The 23,679-nt window shown below is 38.4% G+C and overlaps 2 protein-coding genes across 2 annotated transcripts in view; one reads left to right on the top strand and one right to left on the bottom strand.

Moving 5' to 3' along the window:
* LOC135479047 (26S proteasome non-ATPase regulatory subunit 1-like) overlaps positions 1–23,679 on the top strand; it is a 188,989-nt gene that overhangs the window by 24,119 nt on the left and 141,191 nt on the right. The window lies entirely within an intron of this gene.
* LOC135479288 (5-hydroxytryptamine receptor 2B-like) overlaps positions 20,136–23,679 on the bottom strand; it is a 29,187-nt gene continuing 25,643 nt past the window's right edge. The window contains exon 2 of the mRNA XM_064759108.1: positions 20,136–22,757. Coding sequence (XP_064615178.1) covers positions 20,917–22,757 — 1,841 coding nt within the window. The 3' untranslated portion in view covers positions 20,136–20,916. The remainder of the gene's footprint in view (positions 22,758–23,679) is intronic.

Here is a 23,679-nt window from a genome sequence, read left to right as displayed (position 1 = left end):
TGCGTGGAACTGGCATGATGTGGGGGATTAAAAGAAATTTTATATTCAAGATAAACAGGAGAAAAACTGCACGCGTTTTCTCCTACAGAGGCTTTTAGCTGTCATGCTAGGGCCTCTGTCGAGTGTGAAGACACAGTGCTCATAATTAACTCCAACGCTCTGGATTGAGAACTGATTACTGTATTACAAACATCTTTTATAATTAGGGATGGTTTGTGAGGGAAGGACGGTGATTTTACTCTTGGCTACTCCGATTTCTTCACTCATAAATCTAGCCACTGTTCTTATATATGAATCATGCTTGAGTATTGCGTTGAAACTCATTAAGTAAATAATAAGAATACATGTATATTTGTATTTTAGGAAATTCATAAATTTGTTTACACGTAATACAGAAATGAACTTGTCAGCAAACCAAAATGGTTCAGTACCACCCTGTAGCTCTTGCAAAAAGTAATTTTTTTTTTCTTCTAATTTCCAAAACCAACAGTCTAGTAATTGTTTCAGTTTGGAGTGAAAGCCCACTTAAGAAAGACATAGTATATACATGTAGCAAGATAATGTAGGTATAATATTTTCGTGTCATACTATGTGTATCCAGTTGTTTCTATGAATTGGTCAAAGGCACCATATAGGTCATTACATCCCCTCCCTGGTTTCCTTTCCCTCCCTACCCTGTATCCCTTCCCCCACAGTCACACTCACACAAGATATTGCTAAAGAATTGACACTGTTGTTCTATACATTGCCTTTCATACGGTATAAGGAGTAAAATGAGGATGAAGTCTATGTTTTTCAGGTAAAGAGTTCACCGCTGTCCTTGGGCGTATTTGAATATATTTTAAAGTATGTCGGCAAAAATGTCAATTTCATCATGAGAAAGTAGTAAATTTGTGTCTGTGTGGAACACAAAATGTTTGTGCTTTTTAGCTGTCTAATATGCATTGACCATGTGTCTTCATGATTAAGGGGTACTCCAAAGCCCTAAAGTTACAGGCCATTTGGTGCAGTTCTATGCAGGAGGCAAAGAAGGCCCAAGAAATTGATGGGGGATTTTAGGAAATAATATTTCAATATCTCCAATGTTAATGAAAAAAATGGTCTTTATTCGAGGTGCAGCTCAGATACATTTACTGAATGGAAAATTGGATTCTTTCTTTCTTTTTTTTTAAATTTTTTTTATTTGCACTTGCCCTTGAAGGTTTAATCAGTACGTTTTTAACGTAGAGTATAATTCTGCCTGACCAGAGTTCAGACAGCCGGAATGGACTCAAATTTGATTTATCTACTACAGAGCTGTAACACTTTCCATGATCCACTGAGTTTTTGTCCTGGCATTATGGAGTCTTCTAACTTCTCTCTATTCAAAGATAGAATTGTGTCTGATTGAGTCGAAATAGTGTTAATTCCATGCATGGAGATCAGAATTTATTAAAATGAGAAAAAAATGAATGAAATATAGAAGTGCACCTGATATTCTCAGATTATTCTGCACATGTATAACATTAAATCGGTCATATAATTATTACAGTACAAGATGAGTCAATGTATAAAAATTATGAATAGTTTGTGAAGTATTGTGAAATAATAGTTGAATGGCATGGATTGGATTTTTTTTTATCATTTGTCCTTCACAGCCGGTTTATAATTTCTGAAAAAGAAAAAAATTGTTGATTCCTTGGTTTATTATTCATTTATAAATTGTGTGAGAGGGAGAGCGGCCCATGGCCAAATGGTTAAAGATGCTTGTTTGATAAATTGTGTGAGAGGGAGAGCGGCCCATGGCCAAATGGTTAAAGATGCTTGTTTGATAAATTGTGTGAGAGGGAGAGCGGCCCATGGCCATATGGTTAAAGATGCTTGTTTGATAAATTGTGTTAGAGGGAGAGCGGCCCATGGCCAAATGGTTAAAGATGCTTGTTTGATAAATTGTGTGAGGGGGAGAGCGGCCCATGGCCAAAAGGTTAAAGATGCTTGTTTGATGAAATGTGTGAGAGGGAGAGCGGCTCATGGCCAAATGGTTAAAGATGCTTGTTTTCAATCACTGAAAGGACCGTGAGGTGAGGGTTCAACCCTGTCTTTGTACATGAAATTTGTGCATTCCCCCACGGTCCACTGTTGGTAGAGCTTGGATGACAGTCAGCGGACAGTAGTGCCCATTTGGCTATTTGCTTCAGTCTAAAGTCCATGGAAAACAACTTGTCCTTCTTCCTACATGACCTGTAATCGTCCATATGTGGTAAAGGTTTGTCAGTAACTTGCTGAAGGGCAGTGGTTTTTCCCCTGCACTGGATACAAAAGTGGCTGCTATTGTATACTGTAATTCTTTGACTTTTTGCGCATGTTTTACAAGGTGTATATTTAAACAAATTCTGAGGGTATTAGCCTGTGTTGATGGATAAAATTATACTTTCTGCGAAGCCTGGAAATCAGACAACCCAACCAATGTAGTTTTGTTGTCAAAGTGAAATGAAAACAGTTGCTCTTTCATATGCGAAAAAGTTGAGGAGTTGGGGTAAGTGAAAAATTCTCGATCAAAGCGTTCAACAACAAACAAACAAATTGTGCGGAAAATTTGCGAACTAGTGAAGCATTTGTCGGACTTAAGTTTAATATGTTAAACAGATTAGGAAAGTATCCCAAGCGTAGGACTAGAACCTGCTTGAGGTGTGAAATTAGTCTTCGCACTTCGCATTGATGTTTGCACCCTGGTATTAGCCCATTTGGTAGAAAGTGTGTTTTGCATGGAGCGCACATATAAAACCTATGACTACAAAAGTGGCCAAATAGGACCTTAAAACTATTTCTAGAATTTATGGTCATCTCCTTTTTATAGCCTCCCTTCTGACATTGGAACATTGACAAAATCTATTCAAAGGCCTGCAATGCTTCTTTGTAGAGAGGATTCTTAATGTCTTTAGTTGGCATAACAGACTTAGTGGGTGCTGTAAAAGATGGCGCACAAGAATATTGCCCGCAGGCTTTTTTGTCATGATTAGCTGGAGCCATAGTTTTTTCTTCCTACTGTTTGTGCTTATATGGCTTACAGGGTAGCTCTTTATATGCCAGAGGAACTCTTTGAAGTTTTCTAAAAGCATTTCACCTTGGAACTATATATTTTAGCAGTGGCTTTAAACTGTGAAAGCTACAAATCTGGCAGTTTGCTTTCTGGCAAGCATCTCTTGCATTATCGTGTCGGGGATCTTGGAGATTCCAGGTTTTGAGTGTATACGTAGAGAAATTTATTGATTCCATGTCTTATCTACAGTATAATGGGTTTTTGCTGATCTTCCTGTATGGCTAGGGCCGGCAGATACAAAATTCACTCCTCTATTTTCATATTTTTCTGTGTAGCATTATGAATCGGATAGCGTAGCGACATCGCGTGCCGTAACAGAATATTAATTTACGTCATATAGCTCCTATCTATCAAGTAACAAGAAACACATGGCGATATACATTATAGATTTTTCACTTGTTATAAATGTGTGCAACATTTCTGATAAATTTTCTGCTCTTATATTAACAATGACCTTTAATAATATATTATTTCTTATCCCAGAGTATCAGTTTGCAAAATTTATAGTTTTGCTAAAGTAGATTGCATTTTGCTCAAGAAAGGTGTAGAAATGAAACCAATCAGAAACATTAAAATGTTACAGGGTTATGGTGTGTATGATCACAAGACTTGGGAAATCCTTGCCTGGGTCGGAGCACTAGCCTTCTATGACCTTTGGAAGAAAAAGAAGGCAAAATCTAGAGCCACTTTAGTGCTGAGAAAGTGTGATCTGCAAAACTCTTCGCTTTCCAAATCACTCTAGCTGTATCAAAACTTAAAAAGTTTATTTAAACGGAAATGGGATAGTTTAGTAATAAAAAAATAGATTTCATACAAATTCATTCACAGAGCATCATTAAAATTTGCATTAAAAAAATTAATACACAGTCATGATGCCACATTCAATTTTTTAAATTTAATTAAATAATTAAAATTTTTTTTTAGAAAGGTCATGTCTGTACCTAATTGTCATAAAGGACACAAACATGGTTATTGTCTAAGTACATCAGTGGTGACCTCAATGCAGATTCCAGTTGCTCTTGACTCCTTTTTGCATGATTTGGTGTGGAACTTTAACAGCTGACAGTATGCACTGGCCTTATATCGTGTGATTTAGGACTTGAATTAATCCTGATATGGCTGGAATTGCAAGTCATTTCAGGAATGTTTCCTTTGCACATTTGGCTGTCAAATTTGCAGTTCGATTAAACCAAGCAAAGCCTTTAGATTGGAAGCAGCTACAGCGTTAATGGCACATACGCGTGTTGGACTTCCTGAGGCAGGACAGCCAATGACATTTTGATACCGTTTCAAAGATACCCAAATTACAGCATATCCTAAATAAACTATGTGTGATTCATAATACTTCTCGATAAATTTAACCTATTTATTAAAATGTTATTCAAAATTCCCTGTTTTTATGTCTACAGACTTTTTCAAGAATTACAAGTAGTTTTGATCCTAGAATTTAGTACATAATGCACGGATTTTGTATTTAATATTTGAAAATAATATGAATGTGTTCCCAGATTGGAAAAGCTATTTTTTGGCCATGTGAAGAAATACAAAAGAGTTAAGCAGTGGTCTTGGCATAGCACTTCTATCTCATGTAAGACTCTCTACCATCATTGGCTCTATCCTGAAATAATTGTGGCTTTGATTGGGAATTTATGGTAAATTTTGCCCCCGAAATTGCAATTAAAGGTCATAAATACATGGATTACTTTTGGTAATGAATACAATATTTTCAAACAAACCTCAAAACATTTATGTTAATTGAATAAAACTCACAGAATGAGGAAGAAAATGTGCATCTTGGTCATGGACAAAATTTTATGAAGACACTCCAGTTATTTGTGAAAACTGTAAGGCATATCATCGCAAGATGTACCCAAAATGACCTAAAATTTCAGTGAAAACTGTAAGGCATATCATCGCAAGATGTACCCAAAATGACCTAAAATTTCACCCTCAAAAGTGCATTTTTAGAGGAAAGGACCTCAGGACACCTTTCTAAACTTAGTATAACTCTAAAAATCAGAAAAAATGGACAAGTTAGTCATGGACAAAATTTGGCCATTTAGGGTATTTATTTATTGCATATGGTGTGTATATTATTTATTGCATATTGTGTGTATTTTATTTCCTTATTCATTTATTTGATTGTCCTATAACATCTCATTCAAGACCATCAAGCCATTTTTTTTTTTTTTTAACGTCTCTTTACAGGGTTTGTTTTCCTTTTGTTTAATTTTGGAAGCTGCCATTTTCATATCAGAAACCATACTGATGATTGCATGAAACCTGCTCTGGCCACAATATGGCTGAAAAAAATATGCCATTATCATTCATTCATTCATTTGTGGCTATATATGACTGAAATACCTTCAGTGTGGTGCAAACCTTGATTGTTTATTCTGTCACTCAAAGGTAAGGTATATAAAAACGTATATTGCTATCAGTTACAGTTTCCAGGGGATTCCAGTGATACAGTGTTTTATGTTATGAATTTTGCCTGTTGCTATCAGCATGGTATCCTGGTGTCCACACAGGTGTCATCACCAAAGAATGTATATCAAACCATATTATCAATTAGCCAGCATGTTTGTTGGGTGTAAACATTTGTTACATACAGATTGATTATCTCCCTTGTAGAGGTAGCCCTCTGGGGTTGGATTTTTTTTTTCCCCAACAGATTTCTCATTAGGTACAAAGCAATAGTTGCATGGAAAGGTAATTTTTTTGCCTGGTTGAGCAGGTTGATAGGCTTTACCACAGACAGGTTATTTTTGAACTTGGGTAAATATCGCAGGCATTATATTCAGGTGAAGCTGACACCTGGTTATTCATTAGAGGACCCCCCCCCCCCACCTCCCCACCCTTTAGCATGGAGGCACGCAACTCTTCCCCCAGGTCCTTGTTCAAGATAAATGAAACTGAGATCAATTTCCTGTTGAAGCATTTGTGGCTGCCAGGCATGCTGGGTATTGGCTGGGAGAATGATCGCAGTTGCTCTAGACAATGCTCGACTGACACCGACCTGATTTTTTTTTTTCTTCCTGTTCCCATCATCGCGATCTGTTTTGCAGTACCGTAGTTGACCTCAGTATGTCGGTCTATTTTGGCAAGTGCCACCTTAAGCTTTTGCACCGTTGCCGTTCTGTCATGCTGAGTTTTGTTTTACCTTCTCAAATCTGGTATTGACAATGCGGTTTCTTATGTCTTCCTTTATGGTGCAAAGAAAATACTGGTCCAGAATGGACGAGTTCATTATTCATGATATCTGCATTTTTTCTATTTTGCTGCATACATAGAGATTCTGGTTTTGCGTCCAGCTTTTTTGAAAGCACCCATTTTAAATGGACTTAAAACATACTCCTTTGTTGATTTTGGTGTTATGAGTTTTACTCTGGACATTTATCTGGAAAACCACATCAGATAAAAAAAAACTTCTGTGTAGCATTTTGTAACGTTTATTTATTTATTTATATTGATTGGAGTTTTACGTTGTACTCAAGAATATTTCACTTCAATACACAACAGCCTTATGGTGCAGAGCCCCACAGGATGCTAGCAGACCTTCCCACATGTGACTGGAGAGATAGCCGGCAATTTTATTTTAAGTGCAGAAATTAAACTTACTCAAGTCTAATGACAGTTTTTGTAGGGCTTTTTCACTTATTTTAGACGCTGTTAAAACAAATGGCATTTGAGAATATTATGAATAGTGCACCCACTCACCAGTTTACTCTATGAGCAACCTGAAGTGTTGTTGCAATCAGCCACACAAATATACTGTAAGTCTTCAACCTTTTCACATGTTTACAAGGTGTTTATTCAGGCATCCTGTGTAGATTTACAAAAGTATACTCTTTGTGAAGCCCTGAAGTTGGCCAACCCAACTAATGTAGTTTTGTCTCCAAAATCAAATTAGAAGTGTGTACAAATTTCACTTAAAGTTGCTCTTTCGTATATCAAAAAAGTTCAAGAATTAGGGTACGTAAAATGACTTGAAAGTTGGTCCATGATAAAATTGCACATTTTTCCTGATTCTCAGAGGTTTGTTCATCTGGTTGGAAGATATGATGATAACTTGCTGCAAAATGTAAGTTTCAGTATCAAAAAACAATATTTTATAACATTTACTTGCTTCAATATAGACATTTTTTGGGGTGGAATTTTAGGTCATTTATGGTAGTTGTATTGATTCACTTCAGTACAACTACATTTTAGGTCATTTTTGTTAGTCGTATTGAAGTGAATCAATGCAACTACATTTTAGGTCATTTACGGTAGTTGTATTGAAGTGAATCTGACTGTTACAATGAGCAGACAAAAAACATGTAAGAGTTCAGAAGAAAAGTTACAGCAAAAAAATGTAAAAGAGTTGGATCAAAGTTTACATTAAAGGAGTTTTAAACTATTGTCTTCATTTCGTTGTGGTAGAGCGAAAAAGTAAAGGATTAAAACGTTCAATCTGAAGTCTGGTAAGAATCTGTCAATTTGACGAAGTGTTGAATCACTAGGAGTGTATAACTGAGGCAGAAGACAGATAAAGTGTCCCCTGTAAACCAATGCTATAAGCTTCTGTCTGCTTTAGATTGTCAATCAATCTACAGAGCGCTGGTTGAGAGGTAAGAAACCATGCACACCACATGGGTGTCCCTGGAGTCCCAGGGTCGTTCCCAAGTCAGGTTTTCTCTCGGACTTCACAATTGACAATCTTGGAATATCGTGACATCAATGATAGTGGAAGTTATGGTTGGCCTGGAGTTGGTAAAAAGAAATGTTGCAAAATGTTATACTATTGTCACCGCTCTGGTTAAACCAGGATTCTGCTGGTGGACTAAGCATCCCTGGAGCCTGGTCCCTTTGCATTGTTCTAATGTGATTGTATATCAAATATGGTGACAAAGTAGCATTTTGAGCCATTCTAGACCAGTGACATGTAATAAATTGTAATTAACAATCATGAATTTTTCTTAATTCTGATATAGCAGTGATGTTAGAGGCCGTGTGCATTGCTGCTTTGTAAGCATACACATGAGCACATAGAATAAAATCCTGAGTGAGGTGAATCTACAAGAGGACGGATTTCACCGGTTATGTCTGACCACACCGAACTCTCACAAAGTCTCCACTGAACTGGTTTTACTCTCCATGCTGTAGTATTTTTGTGCTGTACTCTGACAGGTGGGGTGTCGTGTCTGGTGCCCTGTCTGGTGTCTTCAGCAGAATGTACGAGTGTGTCCTAGAAAACCATGCAAATGATTGTTATCGCAGAAGAGTGCATGTCAGGGACATTATTTCAATGATGGCATCAGAATTCACAAAACTCCAACATGGAGACAGCATGATCTCAGCGAACTATTAACAAAAAAAGGATCATGTTACATGGGAATCTTGTAAAGGTTTATAGTTTCCAGAAAAACAAATATATATTTTGTCCACGACTAATTTGCTCATTTTTCCTGATTCTGAGTGTTCTATTGATTTTAGAAGGGTATTCTGATGTTTGTGTGGAACATGGGCTTGGTATTCTTCTGGAAAGTTTCAGCACCAAAAATAATATGTTGTGACGTTTATTTACCTCTAAATTGCGCTTTGGTGGTAGAAGATGCCAACAGGTTTTCATATTTTAGTGAGGTCTAGAAAAACCTGCCTGAATTTTTCTCTGGTGTCCTGTAGAGATTGATGTTATTCCAACAAAAAACTGTCAAACCCATCAATCTTCACACATTGTCCTCAACCAAGGGTGATTGTAACAACTTAAATGAAAATGTATGAAGCTGTGTTTTGTGTTCTAAGTTAATATGTACCGGTATCCATGCCTGTCCCTGAAAGGAGAACAAAAGCTATTGGGAGACGGAAGCATCCAAATTAAACTGTCAAAAATATGGTCAAGGCTTTTTTATTTTAAATAAAAGATGAGACTTTGCTTGTTTACCATGCTTAAAAAACAACAGGAAAACATATTTCATAAAAAGTTTTGCCATGCATGATTGCTAGAAAAGAAAACCCATATTAACTCTTCATATTAATATTGACTCTATGGATCAAACTGAAACTTTAGTTATTAATTGGTTGTCTCTCGAGGTAGGGAATTACCAACATGCATTAGATGTGGACCTCCGCGCAGCTAAAGCTATTACAGTATTAGTCAGCATGTTGTGGCTGGTACATTGCCCAGATGAGGCCTGAGAGCCCGGAAACATGATTGGCTAACCGAATATTTCCATTATATAAGTGGATAGGTCTGGGTTTCCAATTGCCTAAAGGGTTTTAAGTTTGGCACAAAACTTTGCCTGTAGTGTAGACAAATTGTGTAATAAATGTTGTCATTACGGAAATAATTAATTGTGGAAATATTTCTACCCGGGTTAATCTGGTGAGGAAATACTTACCTAGCCATGGTGGCAGCCATGCACAAGAGAGTTACATGTAAATAGAATTTCTGTGTGTGGAGTTCTGGTTCCAGGTACATTTGTACTCTCCTCTTTCAGGCAACACCATGTTTTGTGCTTTATAGGTGAGCAGGCTCTAAAAAAATCTCAAAAGGGGAAAGAAGTAAAATAAAATTGTAAATATACCTTTTTATTTTATCCCATCTTGATGTTGGTATGATTTTTCTGTTTTCCAAAGCTTTTTGATCATATAAATACCTTAACAGGGAAAATTGCTGGGAATGTCAACGTTTCCCGCAAAAGAAGTGATTTGTACAATTTTAATTTTATTACCTCTTCTTAGATCGAAGAAAATATTCATTCTGCCGTTAAAACAAAGATTTTACTTGGTGGGGCCTCACTGTCCTGTGAAAGTAGGGCAGAGTGTCTGTCTTGTAGGACAGAACCAAATCAATCTGTTGTAAAGCAGCATGTGGTTATACCGAAGACATTGATATTTGGTCATCTTGGTCATTCATTGGCAAATTAGTACTCGACATATGAAAGGGGTAGGCTAATTACTTGTGGATATAAATTAATGGTAAATATACACTGAATAATGATTTAACTTTTTGATCTATATAAATTGTATACTTTTTTAAAGTTTCCCCTCTTGTGAATTTATGTCTAAATTTGTGTGTTAATAAGGGATAGAATTTATTAAGGGAAAAAATTTAAATTTAAAAGATTGTTATATCGGATGTAACCAGAAAATTTGTCATTTGGTATTCTTTGAAACAAAAGCTGAAATCCGTGATATGACCTGGAAGTTGTGTAAATTAATAATTGGAAAGTAATTGTGACAAATGGTGACAGTTGTGTTTCTAAAATTGAATTTATGGCTTAAAACAAAACTGCTTGGTTTCCTCTCCACCATAATGCTGGCTGCTGTCATATAAATAAAAATCAATCAATCAAATAAATAAATAAAACAAAACTGTTTAATGTAGTGTGAGTTATTTAATTTGTGTTTACATTTTAACAAACCATATTGGCTCATTGACATTTAGTGGAACAGTAAATTATTACTGAGACCAGTGGGCGGTGGGGGGTGGTTGTTGGAGGGGGGGATACATGTATGTGTGTATGTATAACTTTATTTTCAGAGGGTAGTTACGATACATATATAGGCATAGCTCTGTCAGTTCTCAAGAACTGTTCTTCCCAGAGGCCTTATACATTAAATAATACATTATCTTACAATATTTTCAGGAGAAAAGAGACACATCGACTTACATGTAACATAATATCAAAGAAAATCATCAAATAATTAGATACAAATGAAGGCAAAACAAACGAATTTACAGTAGTTGGGTGTAAGTAACATTGGCATTACAGTATGGAGTCATTGCTGAAACCAGTTTGTGGATGTCAGAAATCTAAAAATACTCCTGTATGGGTAAGGTTTGATGTCTTTCATTTATATGGCTCTAAATCCATGCACACGCTATAAAAAAAAAAGTAATCTTGAAAAATAAAATACAATCCCGTCAAGTATAAATGATTAGTTTATGATGTAAAGCCACATACCTGTCTTGAATGTCTCCTGAGTCGCACCAGATAGCAGCAGATTTATGCGTAGTTTTTCTCTCACTTCTCGTATTCTGGGAAGTTGTGATAGGAAATTACCTGAGCGTATATGATGTATGTTACGATTTGATTGGAACTAATTCTGAAGGGTGGCGGCAGCTTGGAGGACGTTTTTAAGCGCTCCCTTACGTCAAAGCCTTGTAGTGTTAGTGGCGGACATGAAATTAAAAGAGACCAAATTCCAGGGTTGTTCATTGGGAAGGTCTGACGACAACCTGCAGATTATGCTGTTGATGGGATTAAAAATGCATGTTATGTGAACTTAAGATAATTCTGTAAATAGCAGAGTATGTCAGTTTTGTTGATCATTGAAAGGTGCAGATGTAAAATGGTTTAGGAATTACAGCAATTTTGGAAAGATATCTCTTTTCCCTTTATACACGCCTTCACGATGTCTCGAGTGTAGCAGTGTTTTTAGCATCCTGAGATGTCTGCACGCCTTTATACCCTCGGCTTGGCCTCAGATTGAATGCAGGTCCAGGGTTTGATTGTCCATCAGTCCTTCACTTGTAGACCCTCAGTGTCTGGTTTACATCCCTGGGCGACAGATCTGGTCTAAGAATGTCAGAATAGTGAGGTAATAATACTGTGGTGTGTCTAGACCAGCACCCGAGATCCGTCTGACAGCTGCCTCTTCTGAACCACTCCGTCATTCATCCCTCACTTGCTCTAATGCCATTTCTCCATTAGGAGGCCTGGTACAGTCAGGTGTCGTGACGGGGTGGGGTGGGGGATAGGAGATGGGGGTTGATGAGTGAGGTGAGGTGGGGGCTGAGGAGTTTAGTGGGGTGGGGTTCAAGGTGTGGCAGAGCTTCTTAAATATCATGTATGAATAGTACACTGCTGCTCAAGGAGTGGCCAAATTCTGAATCGGGTCCACCGATAACTAGTGTAAATGGCGAGTAATTTAGATTGGATTTGGAATTGGATTTGTCATTATCCAGAAACAATGAAACGGTGCAAAGTACCAACAATGGATATGATTTTAATATACTGTAAATGACCCAAAGGTTGCTTGTTTTTCTTGAGTCCAAGAATGGTATTAACCTTAGAAAGGTGTTTGGAAATTTGATTGAAAGGTAGGAGGATATCCTAGTGTAATCTTTTTGGAAATTTTTTTTTTTACCTCAGAAAATGATGACGAATATGGCACCTAATATCAAACAAATAGACACATATATATAATCATACAAGGAGACACAAGTTTAATTAAGTTTTGCAAAAATTTTTTTTTCATACTTTGACATCCTGAACTGTTATGATAAGGAAAGCAATCATTATGTCTCTCGGCTGTGAGGACTGCACTTTATACCAGAAATGTATTTTCTTTTGGTTGAGGCACGAGGCAAAAATTGTATTCTCCATATGTAGAGAGGCTCCTAGGATGTGCCTCTTGGCGTCCCAGCTCGGAAGGCCTTGTAAATCCATGATAAGGCACTGACAGTCTTTTAGCACGGCAGGTTTTGCCATATTTTGATTTGCAATTTTTATTTATTTCTTAATTGCATTTCCATGTCAGCATACAAATACGGAACATTGTAGTCCAGCTGGATCTTTCTTTATGTAGGATACATGTTCACACTGAACAATCCCATGCTTTTTGCCTGAGATTTTGTCCAGGTTAGTTATTATTGGATATGTAACACAGATACAGATGGTTTATGTCTTTTTTATGCAGGGTACAGTCTGGCTCTCCAGCAGGGAGTAATCTTGTGCCTGATACGTAGTTGAGTTGGAGAACACAGTTATACTTTGAATCATATTTTCAAAATAAATTGAATATGGACACATTCACCTGGAGTCAAATTATGAGGTGAAATAAAAAACCAAATAATTATGGTTGAAAGTAAGTTCCAGTTGTGGCGTCTGGTTCATGGACTTGTGAATCTGTTACTGAGATTTTCCTTGAAACCAGACAGTTTGTCATGATTGGATATATTTATCATGCCAACATAAATCAGAAATAGAGCTCCCATTGTAGTCGGTGTGAGTTCAATTATGCTAGCTTCCTCCTCTGTCCTTTGTGTGAATGTGGGTTTGCCAGAAACCTCTGGATGGTTGTGGGTTTCCTGGCCCATGGGCTCTGCCCGCTTTCCTCCCACCAATTATGCTGGCTGCCTTTGCATGCAACGTAAGTGAAATATTCTTAAGTATGGCATAGAACATTAATCAGATACATACATTGTTGTTGAATAAATGAGTGGGTCTCTTGCTTACTCATTTAGCCATCGTAGGCATATAGCAAGTTCCATTAAGTTAAATACTGCGGTCTATTTTCAACTATTTCTTATATTCATCCCTTAAAAGAGGAAGTTGTAGCTTCCTTGCTTGGCGTTCAGCATGAAGGGGATAGTGCAATGACTGGTTGAGCCATATCGGTATAATGGCTCGGGCAGGGCAGATTACATGCCTTCGGTACGGCGTCTCAATGAAGTAGCACTAGATAATAGAACGGGTGAAATCCGTCCTGCAACAAGGAGGCACATGACATGCATTCTAAGGATTCCTTCTTCGTCACATGACTGAGAAATTGTTTTTGTACTACATTAAACCCCAAGCACTCGCTCCCTCTTATATATATCTGCCTCAACATTTAATCAGTGAACTGAGAAATCCACTTGTTTCATTCCTGATGTGCATTAAAGAGAGTAGGACGTTTATCTTTCCTTCCCTCTGGTCAAAATAACTGTGTGCAGTTATTATTTTGTTTGTTGCACCGAATGCATCGTGTGTGCACGCTGGAATATCAGAGAGAGAAAAGACAACACTTTTTCAGATTTTCTGCATATAACTAGTCTGAATTGGATTTAAACATGTATGAATGGTTGAAAGAATCTCTTTCTCTTCCATCCTCAAGAGAAATGGATGTGTGCGGCTGTTTTAGTGGACTTAAAGGCCCACTTCGTTCCGCAAATTGTTTTGTGGAATGGACACACTGGATTTTGGAATTCAATGATTAAATATTGAGGCGGGTAAATGCCAGAAATGATTGAAAATTGACCTCAATGTGTAATTTAATTGAACTTAGCTCTTGACCAAAGAGGATGTGGACTGAAATCAAGCTCTCATTGTTGAAGTTAATAGACTTTTTGTCAGGTAAAATATATCAATTGTCTAGTTTCATCCTCCCATAAAAATATGACTATCATCATGAAGGCAAAATATTCATGAATATGGTGTTCCAATCCAATTCTCAGATGAAACAGTGGTGAGAGAAAAAAGGGTAAAGTGTACTAAATTCATTTGTATTGAGATGAAGAGGTCCACTCCCATGTCCTTACTTTTATAGGCGTGTTCGGTCTGCTCTGTCATGGGTTGACAGCCAGTGTGATGACACTGTGAACGACAGCATGTATTGTCAGCATGATTCATGGTGGTTCATATTGATGTGTAGTAGCTTGTAGAAAGCAAGGCATTATCAGCTAATTTACTGCCAGTCGCATTCTGCTAGAACCCGGTAAATCTGTCAGAAAAGTGGGTATCACAGAGTTTAATCTTTGCATGGTGGACGTACGATCTGATGGGATGCACCTCTTCTCTGTCTGCTTAAGAAAGCTCTTAAAGTGCAGGTTAATTGGAGAGGTCGTTGTCAAATTAGCCTGTTTTCACACCTGACGCATGCTTTTCTATCAATACTGATGCACTGTACCTGTAATTCTGGGAGCGAAAGAAGTGCACTCTGAACCAAATTTAATAACTCTTGCAGCTGGCTTGAAGTCGAACTTTCGATAAGCCCTAAGTAAATTCAGCGGGGCTTGATGGATGAATGAGAGATACCAACATATGGTGAATTTTATGGTCATCAACCAATTGTAAATTAGTCTTGTCAATCGATTTGTGCTGTCCTGTGACGGTTGAGGAAAATGTCATCTTTACTGTGGTCACTGTAATTGAAAGATGGGTTAAGTAACAGACATGAGGCACGGATTTTAATGACTGTTTTGTCAAAGATAACAAAGATAGGAATCTGCCATTTCTTCCTGAAAACAGCAGAAATTCAATTACTATTATTGTGGTGATGTCAAGAAAACATCAGACCTCAGGGTTAAATGCACCCAATTTTTCCTAGATAATAAACATAATGGATGCCTAAATACTGTCATAAGCCTTTTAAAATTAAAGCGTAAAATTTTAAAAATGTAATTAAATTAATTAATTTGTTGTTCAAAATGTAAAATTTAAATAATATTGCTGATGTATTCTATTGCAGTTCTCTGTATATTTTGCCTAATATTAGATATATTTTGTATTTCAACACTTTTATTCATTTTAGTCCGGATTATGGGTACATCTATATAATTTGCGAATTTGCACTTCTTTTGTGTTGGCGGAGAAAACCTCCTAAATCTTATTTTTTAATTTTTTTCTGTGTATAAAATCTATATCCCAGAATTCCTAGAATTGTCATGAGCGAACAGTTTTGTTATCTTACTGAATCGTTAGTGAAAGCTGTATTATATTGTAGGTGTGCCTGAAGCAAGGGACCAGTTAATCAATGTGTCACAAATGTCCTGGATGATTGTCATATCATGTTTGTAAATATATGTCATAGCAATTTGCTCGAGATATTAGAGACACACCAGAATAACAATTAACCACAAAACCTGAGAGTCGGTTATTGACCTGTATTGCTGGAGGAGATATTGTGTTGATGGGCTTCACAATTGTATAGCTGATTCATCAGAAGTCAAATTTTATAGAAGTTTAGATTATAAAAGTGAACTAGACAGGCAGAGCATAATGAATGCATTTGTGTAAAAGTACTTTCCCATAAAGCTACTGTGATAATGTAAATTCCTTTCAATCCAAAATTATTTATGAGGATTTAACGAAGAATTTTTACAGATAAAATCACTCAGGTTTGGTTAGTAATGTCTCCTTTTATCTTTATTCATTTAAGTATTTCATTGTAATCACTCATGTACTGATAACACAAGGCAGGCTTTTGAAATAGAGTATAGTACAGCCTTTTAAGTTACATGCACACACTCATGGTTCACCGAAGTATATTCTGCTTAATGGTGAAAAGAAATCCCACAGCCTTCAGGTATTGAACAGTGCAGTCAAAATCTTGTCTGTCTGAAGATTGTGTATGGTGCTTCATTTTGTCTTGTCACTGCCCTTTCCTGACTTCCTATGACAATTTCTGTAAAGCATCACTCCAAAGCACAAGCAAGACCGTCTCTCTTGTATTAGTAAAGTAAAACCGGGATATATGAATGAAAGCCATGAATGCTTTACAATAGCAGATATCTCATTACTACTTTGCATTGTTCCATTTCACTCATTGACTTAATTATCCATTTTCTATAAAGCATCCCTCCAAAGTACAAGCAGAATGTCTTTCTTGTATTAGTAAAGTAAAACCAAGATGCACGAATAAAGGCCCTGAATCCCTTCACAAAAGCAGATATGTCATTGCCACTTTGCATTGTTCCATTACACCTGATTCATTTTCTGTCAAAGTCTCTATAAAACTTCTCCGCAAAGTACATGTAGAAGCACTGCCTTTGTTCTGGCAATGATCTGAAAAGTGGTTGTATGAATCAAGGCTCTTTTGCACAATATGGAAGCCAGGTATGTTCCTGGCACTTATCATTGTTTCATTGTTTCTGGTCAGTGCTCTACCTACTTCCTAGCCACATTTCACAATACACCTACAAGTAACCTGTTTGTTCTCGTATTGCAGTAAAAGCTGAATGAAAAAAAAAAAAAGAAGCCCTGAATGCTCAACTAAACAATCATGACATAGCTGCTTTGCATTTATCAGTTGAATATAGTCATTGCACTGTGCACTTTCCACGCTTCCAAACCTTCATTTCACAGTACATCTGATATGTCTTTCTCCTTATACCGCAGTGAAACCTTGAATGTACAGTTGCATTTTACACTATACTCAAACTGGATTACGTTGTTGGTACTTTGCATTGTTTTCTTGTTTTTGGTCTTTGCCCTGTCCAAATTTTGGACATACCACAGTACGTCCCGGATGCCTGGATTATTAATCAAGACCTGAATGTTTCTGTTAAACAGTTATGCCATAAAGGCTTTACTCTATGTGCCTGCCCTACTCTCTACTTTCTACATTTTTATTCCTATGCATTATTCCAAAGTACATCTAGTCCTTGTTCTCGTATAGCACTGAAACCGTAATGTACAAATCAAGGCCCTTTTGTTCTGGATTAAAACCATTGGTATCTTCATTGTTTCATTGTGTCTGGTCAGCACCCTGTCCAATTTCTAAGTATGCCCAGTTGTGTAAAGTACATGTGACTGGTCTTTATTCTTGGTCTGTTGTGGTGAAATCTTGATGTGTAAAGCATGACCTTGAATGTTCCACATGAGCAGTTATGTCATTTATGCTTTGCACAGTTCCATTCTTTCTGGTCATTTCCCTGTCTGCTTTCTCAGAATTTTTCTGCGTCCCCATTCTCATATTGCAGTAACAGTACAACATTGTATAACTAAGTCCAGTGTTCCTCTAGCGCGGTCATTGCCCCTTGAAGATGATCTGTTCTGCGGAAAGCGTCGTGAGTGCCTGAGTGCTTTAATGGCTTCTGGCGGAAGACTACCAGTCCATGACCAATGAGGTGGCTTGTTCGAATTCTATTGTTTTGCTTTGTTTGTCTGTGGCTGTGGGACTGACAGTTTACATTGCAGGACTCCACACTCATAAATATGGCAGCTGTTTTTGAAAATACGAACAAGATATAAAACAATCTGATGAAAATGCATGTAACTAGGGAAAGCTTCTCTGTGTTTTGCTCATTGTTTTATTTACCCGATTTTAAGGACTGCAAACTACAGTACTGTAAATCTTCAACTTTTTTGACGTACATGTATAAAGCCCTTTTTTCAGGGGAATTTATGCTTACAGTTGTTATGAAAATGACACCAAAAATGATTTGTTTGCGTCACTAAAGATGCAAACTGTATAAGACTGTGAAGATTATTTCTTTACTCTTCATAGTTCTCTCATAATGTTTCAAAATATCGGTCGCAGTGGTGGGTGAAAGGTCGAAGAATTAGGGTACATGTAGAATATTCATGCTGCAAATTGGCCAGCCTGAGTGCCCCAAGGGCTAGATTATGTCGTGGAGACTCTGCCTGTCTGCTACATGAGCTCATCCCCCTGGCAAAACCCATGTTGTGGGTAAACAAGCGGGTGGGATTATTCCACACTGATTACAGTCTGCCTGCTGCCTGTCTGCTGTGTGAGCTCAGCCACCTGGCAAAACCCATGTTGTGGGTAAACAAGCGGGTGGGATTATTCCATACTGCGTACAGTCCATCTGCTGCCTGTCTGCTGTGTGAGCTCAGCCACCTGGCAAAACTCATGTTGTGGGTAAACAAGCGGGTGGGATTGTTCCATACTGCTTACAATCCACCTGCTGCCTGCCTCCTGTGTGAGCTCAGCCACCTGGCAAAACCCATGTTGTGGGCAAACAGGCGGGTGGGATTATTCCATACTGATTACAATCCGCCTGCTGCCTGTCTGCTGTGTGAGCTCAGCCCCCTGGCAAAACCCATGTTGTGAGTAAACAGGCGGGTGGGATTATTCCATACTGATTACAATCCAATCCGCCTGCTGCCTGTCTGCTATGTGAGCTCAGCCACCTGGCAAAACCCATGTTGTGGGTAAACAAGCGGGTGGGATTATTCCATACTGATTACAATCCAATCCGCCTGCTGCCTGTCTGCTATGTGAGCTCAGCCACCTGGCAAAACCCATGTTGTGGGTAAACAAGCGGGTGGGATTATTCCATACTGATTACAATCCGCCTGCTGCCTGTCTGCTATGTGAGCTCAGCCACCTGGCAAAACCCATGTTGTGGGTAAACAAGCGGGTGGGATTATTCCATACTGATTACAATCCGCCTGCTGCCTGTCTGCTATGTGAGCTCAGCCACCTGGCAAAACCCATGTTGTGGGTAAACAAGCGGGTGGGATTATTCCACACTGATTACAATCTGCCTGCTGCCTGTCGCTGCAATGTTACAAGTTTTAAGAAATCTGCTGTGCTGCATTGTTGCCAGATGCTACATTTGTACCAACTGATAAAAATTGAGCAGAAGGCCTTGGTACAGTTTTAAATGAATGAATGAATGAATGAATAGCTTACATGTTATGGCCCCTCATCAGTATTTCACCCATATCGTAGGAAGAAAATGTTCTAACCAAGGGGCAGGATACAGTTTTCGATAGCATGGTAGTGTGCTTTCGTACATTTTACATTTTTACCGATATAATCTCAGTGAGATATCGGGCATCCAGTTCTTACTTTAAAATTATCAGATAATGGAGAAAATTGGAATAAAGTTCAGACAAAATGATGTTTTATGCTCAGATTTAACTGTAAAATGTTGGAGTAAAAGACACACGTGCAGAAAAGATAGCATGATGAATGTCCATGGTTTACTGGAGGAGTTCAAGTTCTGGAGAAAATAACAATACAGTTCAGACGGTATGGTATTGTACAGCAGATTTTAATATCATAAAGCAAAAAGGATAGATTTCAGGAAGAAACTAGAAGAAAAGATTGAAAGGGTGAGAAAACAGTACTTGGCTGGAAATTATACATGGAGTGGAAAAATGAAAATGTCATTTTGACCAGAACATAGCAATTTACTTTACATATTTCCTACATTTTGTAATAAACAAATCAATAAACAAATCCCTGAAATAAAACTTGTTCACAGCCTCAATAGGGAAATTACTTTTTTTTTGAGTACAGTCTCTTTAGGAATTTATCTTTAACTTTAATTTTACTTGTCGAGGAGGGGCCTCCGTGGCTCAGTCGGTTAGCGCGCTAGCACAGCGTAATGACCCAGGAGTCTCTCACCAATGCGGTCGCTGTGAGTTCAAGTCCAGCTCATGCTGGCTTCCTCTCCGGCCGTAAGTGGGAAGGTTTGCCAGCAACCTGCGGATGGTCGTGGGTTTCCCCTGGGCTGTGCCCGGTTTCCACCCACCATAATGCTGGCCGCCGTCCTATAAGTGAAATATTCTTGAGTATGGCGTAAAACACCAATCAAATAAATAAATAAATAAATAAATAAATACTTGTCGAGGATTGCATGTATGAAACGTAATGCATTAGTGAAATGTCACCTTGCATGGGAGGCTGAATTGGAAGTAATACTGAATCTGGCACTCAACGCCAAATGGGACGAACTCACAAACCAATAAAGTCATATTTACATGCACAGTAAAAAGTATTAGTATCAATGTGTCCAGCACATTGGAATTTCAATGGAAAATATCAAGACAAATAAAGCACAGGGGTGCAGGAAGGCATGATTAAACATAGCTGAAACATGATCTAGATATATGTTTATAGGTGTGTCATATTGATAATACAAGCTATACATGGTGGTCACCATTGGAAAATAAAGGCCGTTCATTTACATTGGAAAAATAATGTTCACATTGATTCATGTCACATTACACAGGGTTATGTCCACAGGAGAGAAGCTGTAAGCATTAAGGTTTCCTTTGATTTTTTTTTTTTTTGATAGTCCGATGTAAACGAACTGTCACCATCAAATTGATGGGGTTTTAATCCTTTTGGCTGGTATAGCCAGTAAATTGAACATTCAGTAGTGAAAACACACAGCGTTTTTATTCCCTTGTAGGCTGGAAATCAGTAGTAGAGATAAAATGAGTCCCAAAGCTTGAAACTATTGATTTGTAATGCTGATCAAGTTGAGCACTTTGCAGTAGGATGTTTCTTTACTTGTGCACGTTGTGCTTTTGAACTGTCCAAATTCATATTGGAATTTTGTGTGAAATCTTTGGTATTGTCCTGTTCAATCAGTATATAGGAATTCATCTTCTGTGATCGTCTTTTAGCAGCAAGGTAACTGTGTTGCGACGGTCACTCTGCCACGTAGCGGCTAGTGTCATCATGACACTATCGGGGCCACGAGCCTTGCCGTAGCGACACTGGCAGGTAAGGATCTTGACGAAGGCGCGGCGGAAGGCAGTATTGAACATGGTGTATATGATGGGATTTGCAAGTGAAGCTACATAGCCCATCCAGAGAAACGTGGACATTAGCTCTGGGGTGACAGCAGTCTGGCACGATGGACAAAGCGCCATGAGGATGTTCACAATGAAGAATGGAGTCCACAAGATGACAAAAACAGCGAAAATAATACCTAGTACCTTTGAGGCCTTTTTCTCATTGGTGGCGGTTTTCTTTGGAAGAAGGTGTATCAAGGTCTTCTTGATGTCTCGACTTGCCTTGTTCAACTTTATTTTCTCTCTCATTTTCTGAGTGATGCTTTTCTTGCGCTTGGGGGTACGATGATGTTCTGAGCTCACCTGATGCGCTACATCCTTATCCCCCTCAGGGAATTCCTCTGTGGGAATAACAGCGTTACCGTTTTGGAATACGGTCTCAGCCTCTTTCTTCTTTTTAGCTGGGGAAGTCTTTTTGAGGTCTAATCTATACAGGTAAAATGTCTCTGGGTGAAGCTTGATGGATATCAGTTCAGAGTTATTCGATGATGTATCATCATCCGAATCGCCAGAATCAGCAAACATCTTAGTACCAAATTTGTTTTTGAAGTAGTGTTTTGTGGGCGATTCTGGTGCCACAGCTATTGTTTGTCCATTTTTGTCAACTATTAGAGAACTCTTTAAGCAGAGATCCATCTCTTGCTCTATCTGATGCATACGGTCATCGATGAAGCCTGTACTGCAGGAAGTTTTGCGTGGGGATGTGGGTGGCATGAGCCGCGTTGACTCTCCCACTGCGGATGAAGATTTCTTTTTGTCAGTGCTGCGTAGACGGCTTACAAAAGATGGTGATCTAGGTACGTCTAAATTCATGCTGCCATTGGTCCGTGGGCTGGCCATGACGTCTAAAAAACTCTTGACCATTTTAGGTTTTCTTGGTGAATTGTTGGCGCTTCTGTGCGTAAGCCATTCTTGACCTCTAGTATCACAGACAAGGAACTCATTCTCTGTCAGAGAGAAAGTCTTGAGGCAGGTGAAAGACGCTGCTTTCTGGTCCACCCAGTGCTTGGGTGGCATCAGGTTAGCATGACCCGGACGTCCGCATGAATCCTCAGCGACGTCATCCAGCGTTTTGTCATCCGTGTTTGTGGATGAGGCAAAAATGCTCTCATCCGTGGCTCCGTGACTATTCCAGACATTTTTGCTGGAGCCCTCATTACTTGGAGGACTGAGTAACTGAGGGCTCTTCCTGATTTGGTAGCGATTTGGGCTTTGGCTTCGAAAGCAAGGGCGCAGATCCGAGCGCTGTATCCTTCGCATGAGCTTTTGATTCTGATATAAGATTGAAATAGTCAATACATACGTCACGATCATTATCAGGAGAGGCACGTAAAATGCAAACACTGATCCGTAGATGAGGAAGTGCGACACTGTGGGAACACAAAAGCCATCGTCGTACACAGTGTTGATATCCACCAAGCCCAGAATGCACACGGGACTGCTAATCCCCAGGGATATGACCCAGACGAACAGGATCTTCATGCCGACCATGGTTTTGGTTTTGTTGCGTCCATACCTCATGGGGTACTTGAGGGTGAGGTAGCGATCCATGGACATAGTGCACATGTGCCAGATTGATGCGGTACACATAAGGACGTCACTGGTTACCCACAGCACACAGAGGTACGGGTCCAAAGGGAAATAACCTGTCAAACAGCAAACAAAACTTTTTTAGTGTTTCATCTAAAGGTTGGAATGTAAAATGCACTTTTAGAAGTTTATAAAGGTCTAACATTGATATTTGGTACCAGTTAATACTGGACTTTTTATGATTACAAAATAATCAAATTTCTCTAAAAATAACTTCAAAGTGGCCTGGTAAGGTTGATGAATCGATGAGAAACAAGCAATATGTGTCACTTGAATAATGCTAACATTTAGGTGGATTTTAATGTGCATGAAAGAGGTTGATATTGGATTTTTGTTACGAAATATAGTGGCCGCTGGACGCCTTGGATATTACAGGTAGTTTAACATGGAAAATCGCTTGGTCGCGGTAAAGAGTGGCCGTTTAGAGCAGATAGACGCTGCTTACAGGTGGCTGTAAGTACAGGTTTGCCTGTATTATTAGAATAACAAAAAAATTCCATTACTATTCCAAGATTCAAACATGCAAGACACTGCACAAGTCTCAGTGGTATGGAATTTACACGTGTTAGATTTCCTGCCGTTTGCTTGTGTCAAATGGGGAATGCCTGTCCAAATGAAGGAAAAAAAAAAAAACCCTAGGAAATAACATTTTAGTTTAAATAGAAGCTGTACAAGTGGAATGGAATTTACATTAGCTAGATTTCAATCCTCTTGCTTGAGCCCAGTGACAGCTTACTTTTTGCAGAAAGCCAAAAGTAAGAATTACAATTTAACATTTATGTTAATCGGAAGGATTTCTGCACCCAATTTAAATGGCCGTAATGTACAGAATATTAACTGTCATCTTTACACATTTCTTGACTGCATGACAAAATTTTGTACGTGCCAAAGGCAAACCTGTGTGGTGAATCTCATATGGAGTATCAGTATTTATTCAACCAAAGTTGTTAACTGTAGCTAGAAACAAATAACAAAAAT

Source organism: Liolophura sinensis, chromosome 12, assembly GCF_032854445.1.
Source record: "Liolophura sinensis isolate JHLJ2023 chromosome 12, CUHK_Ljap_v2, whole genome shotgun sequence".
In the NCBI taxonomy this organism is placed as follows: domain Eukaryota; kingdom Metazoa; phylum Mollusca; class Polyplacophora; order Chitonida; family Chitonidae; genus Liolophura; species Liolophura sinensis.
The sequence above is the reverse complement of the archived record's forward strand: the minus strand, read 5'-3'. Positions and strand labels throughout refer to the sequence as shown.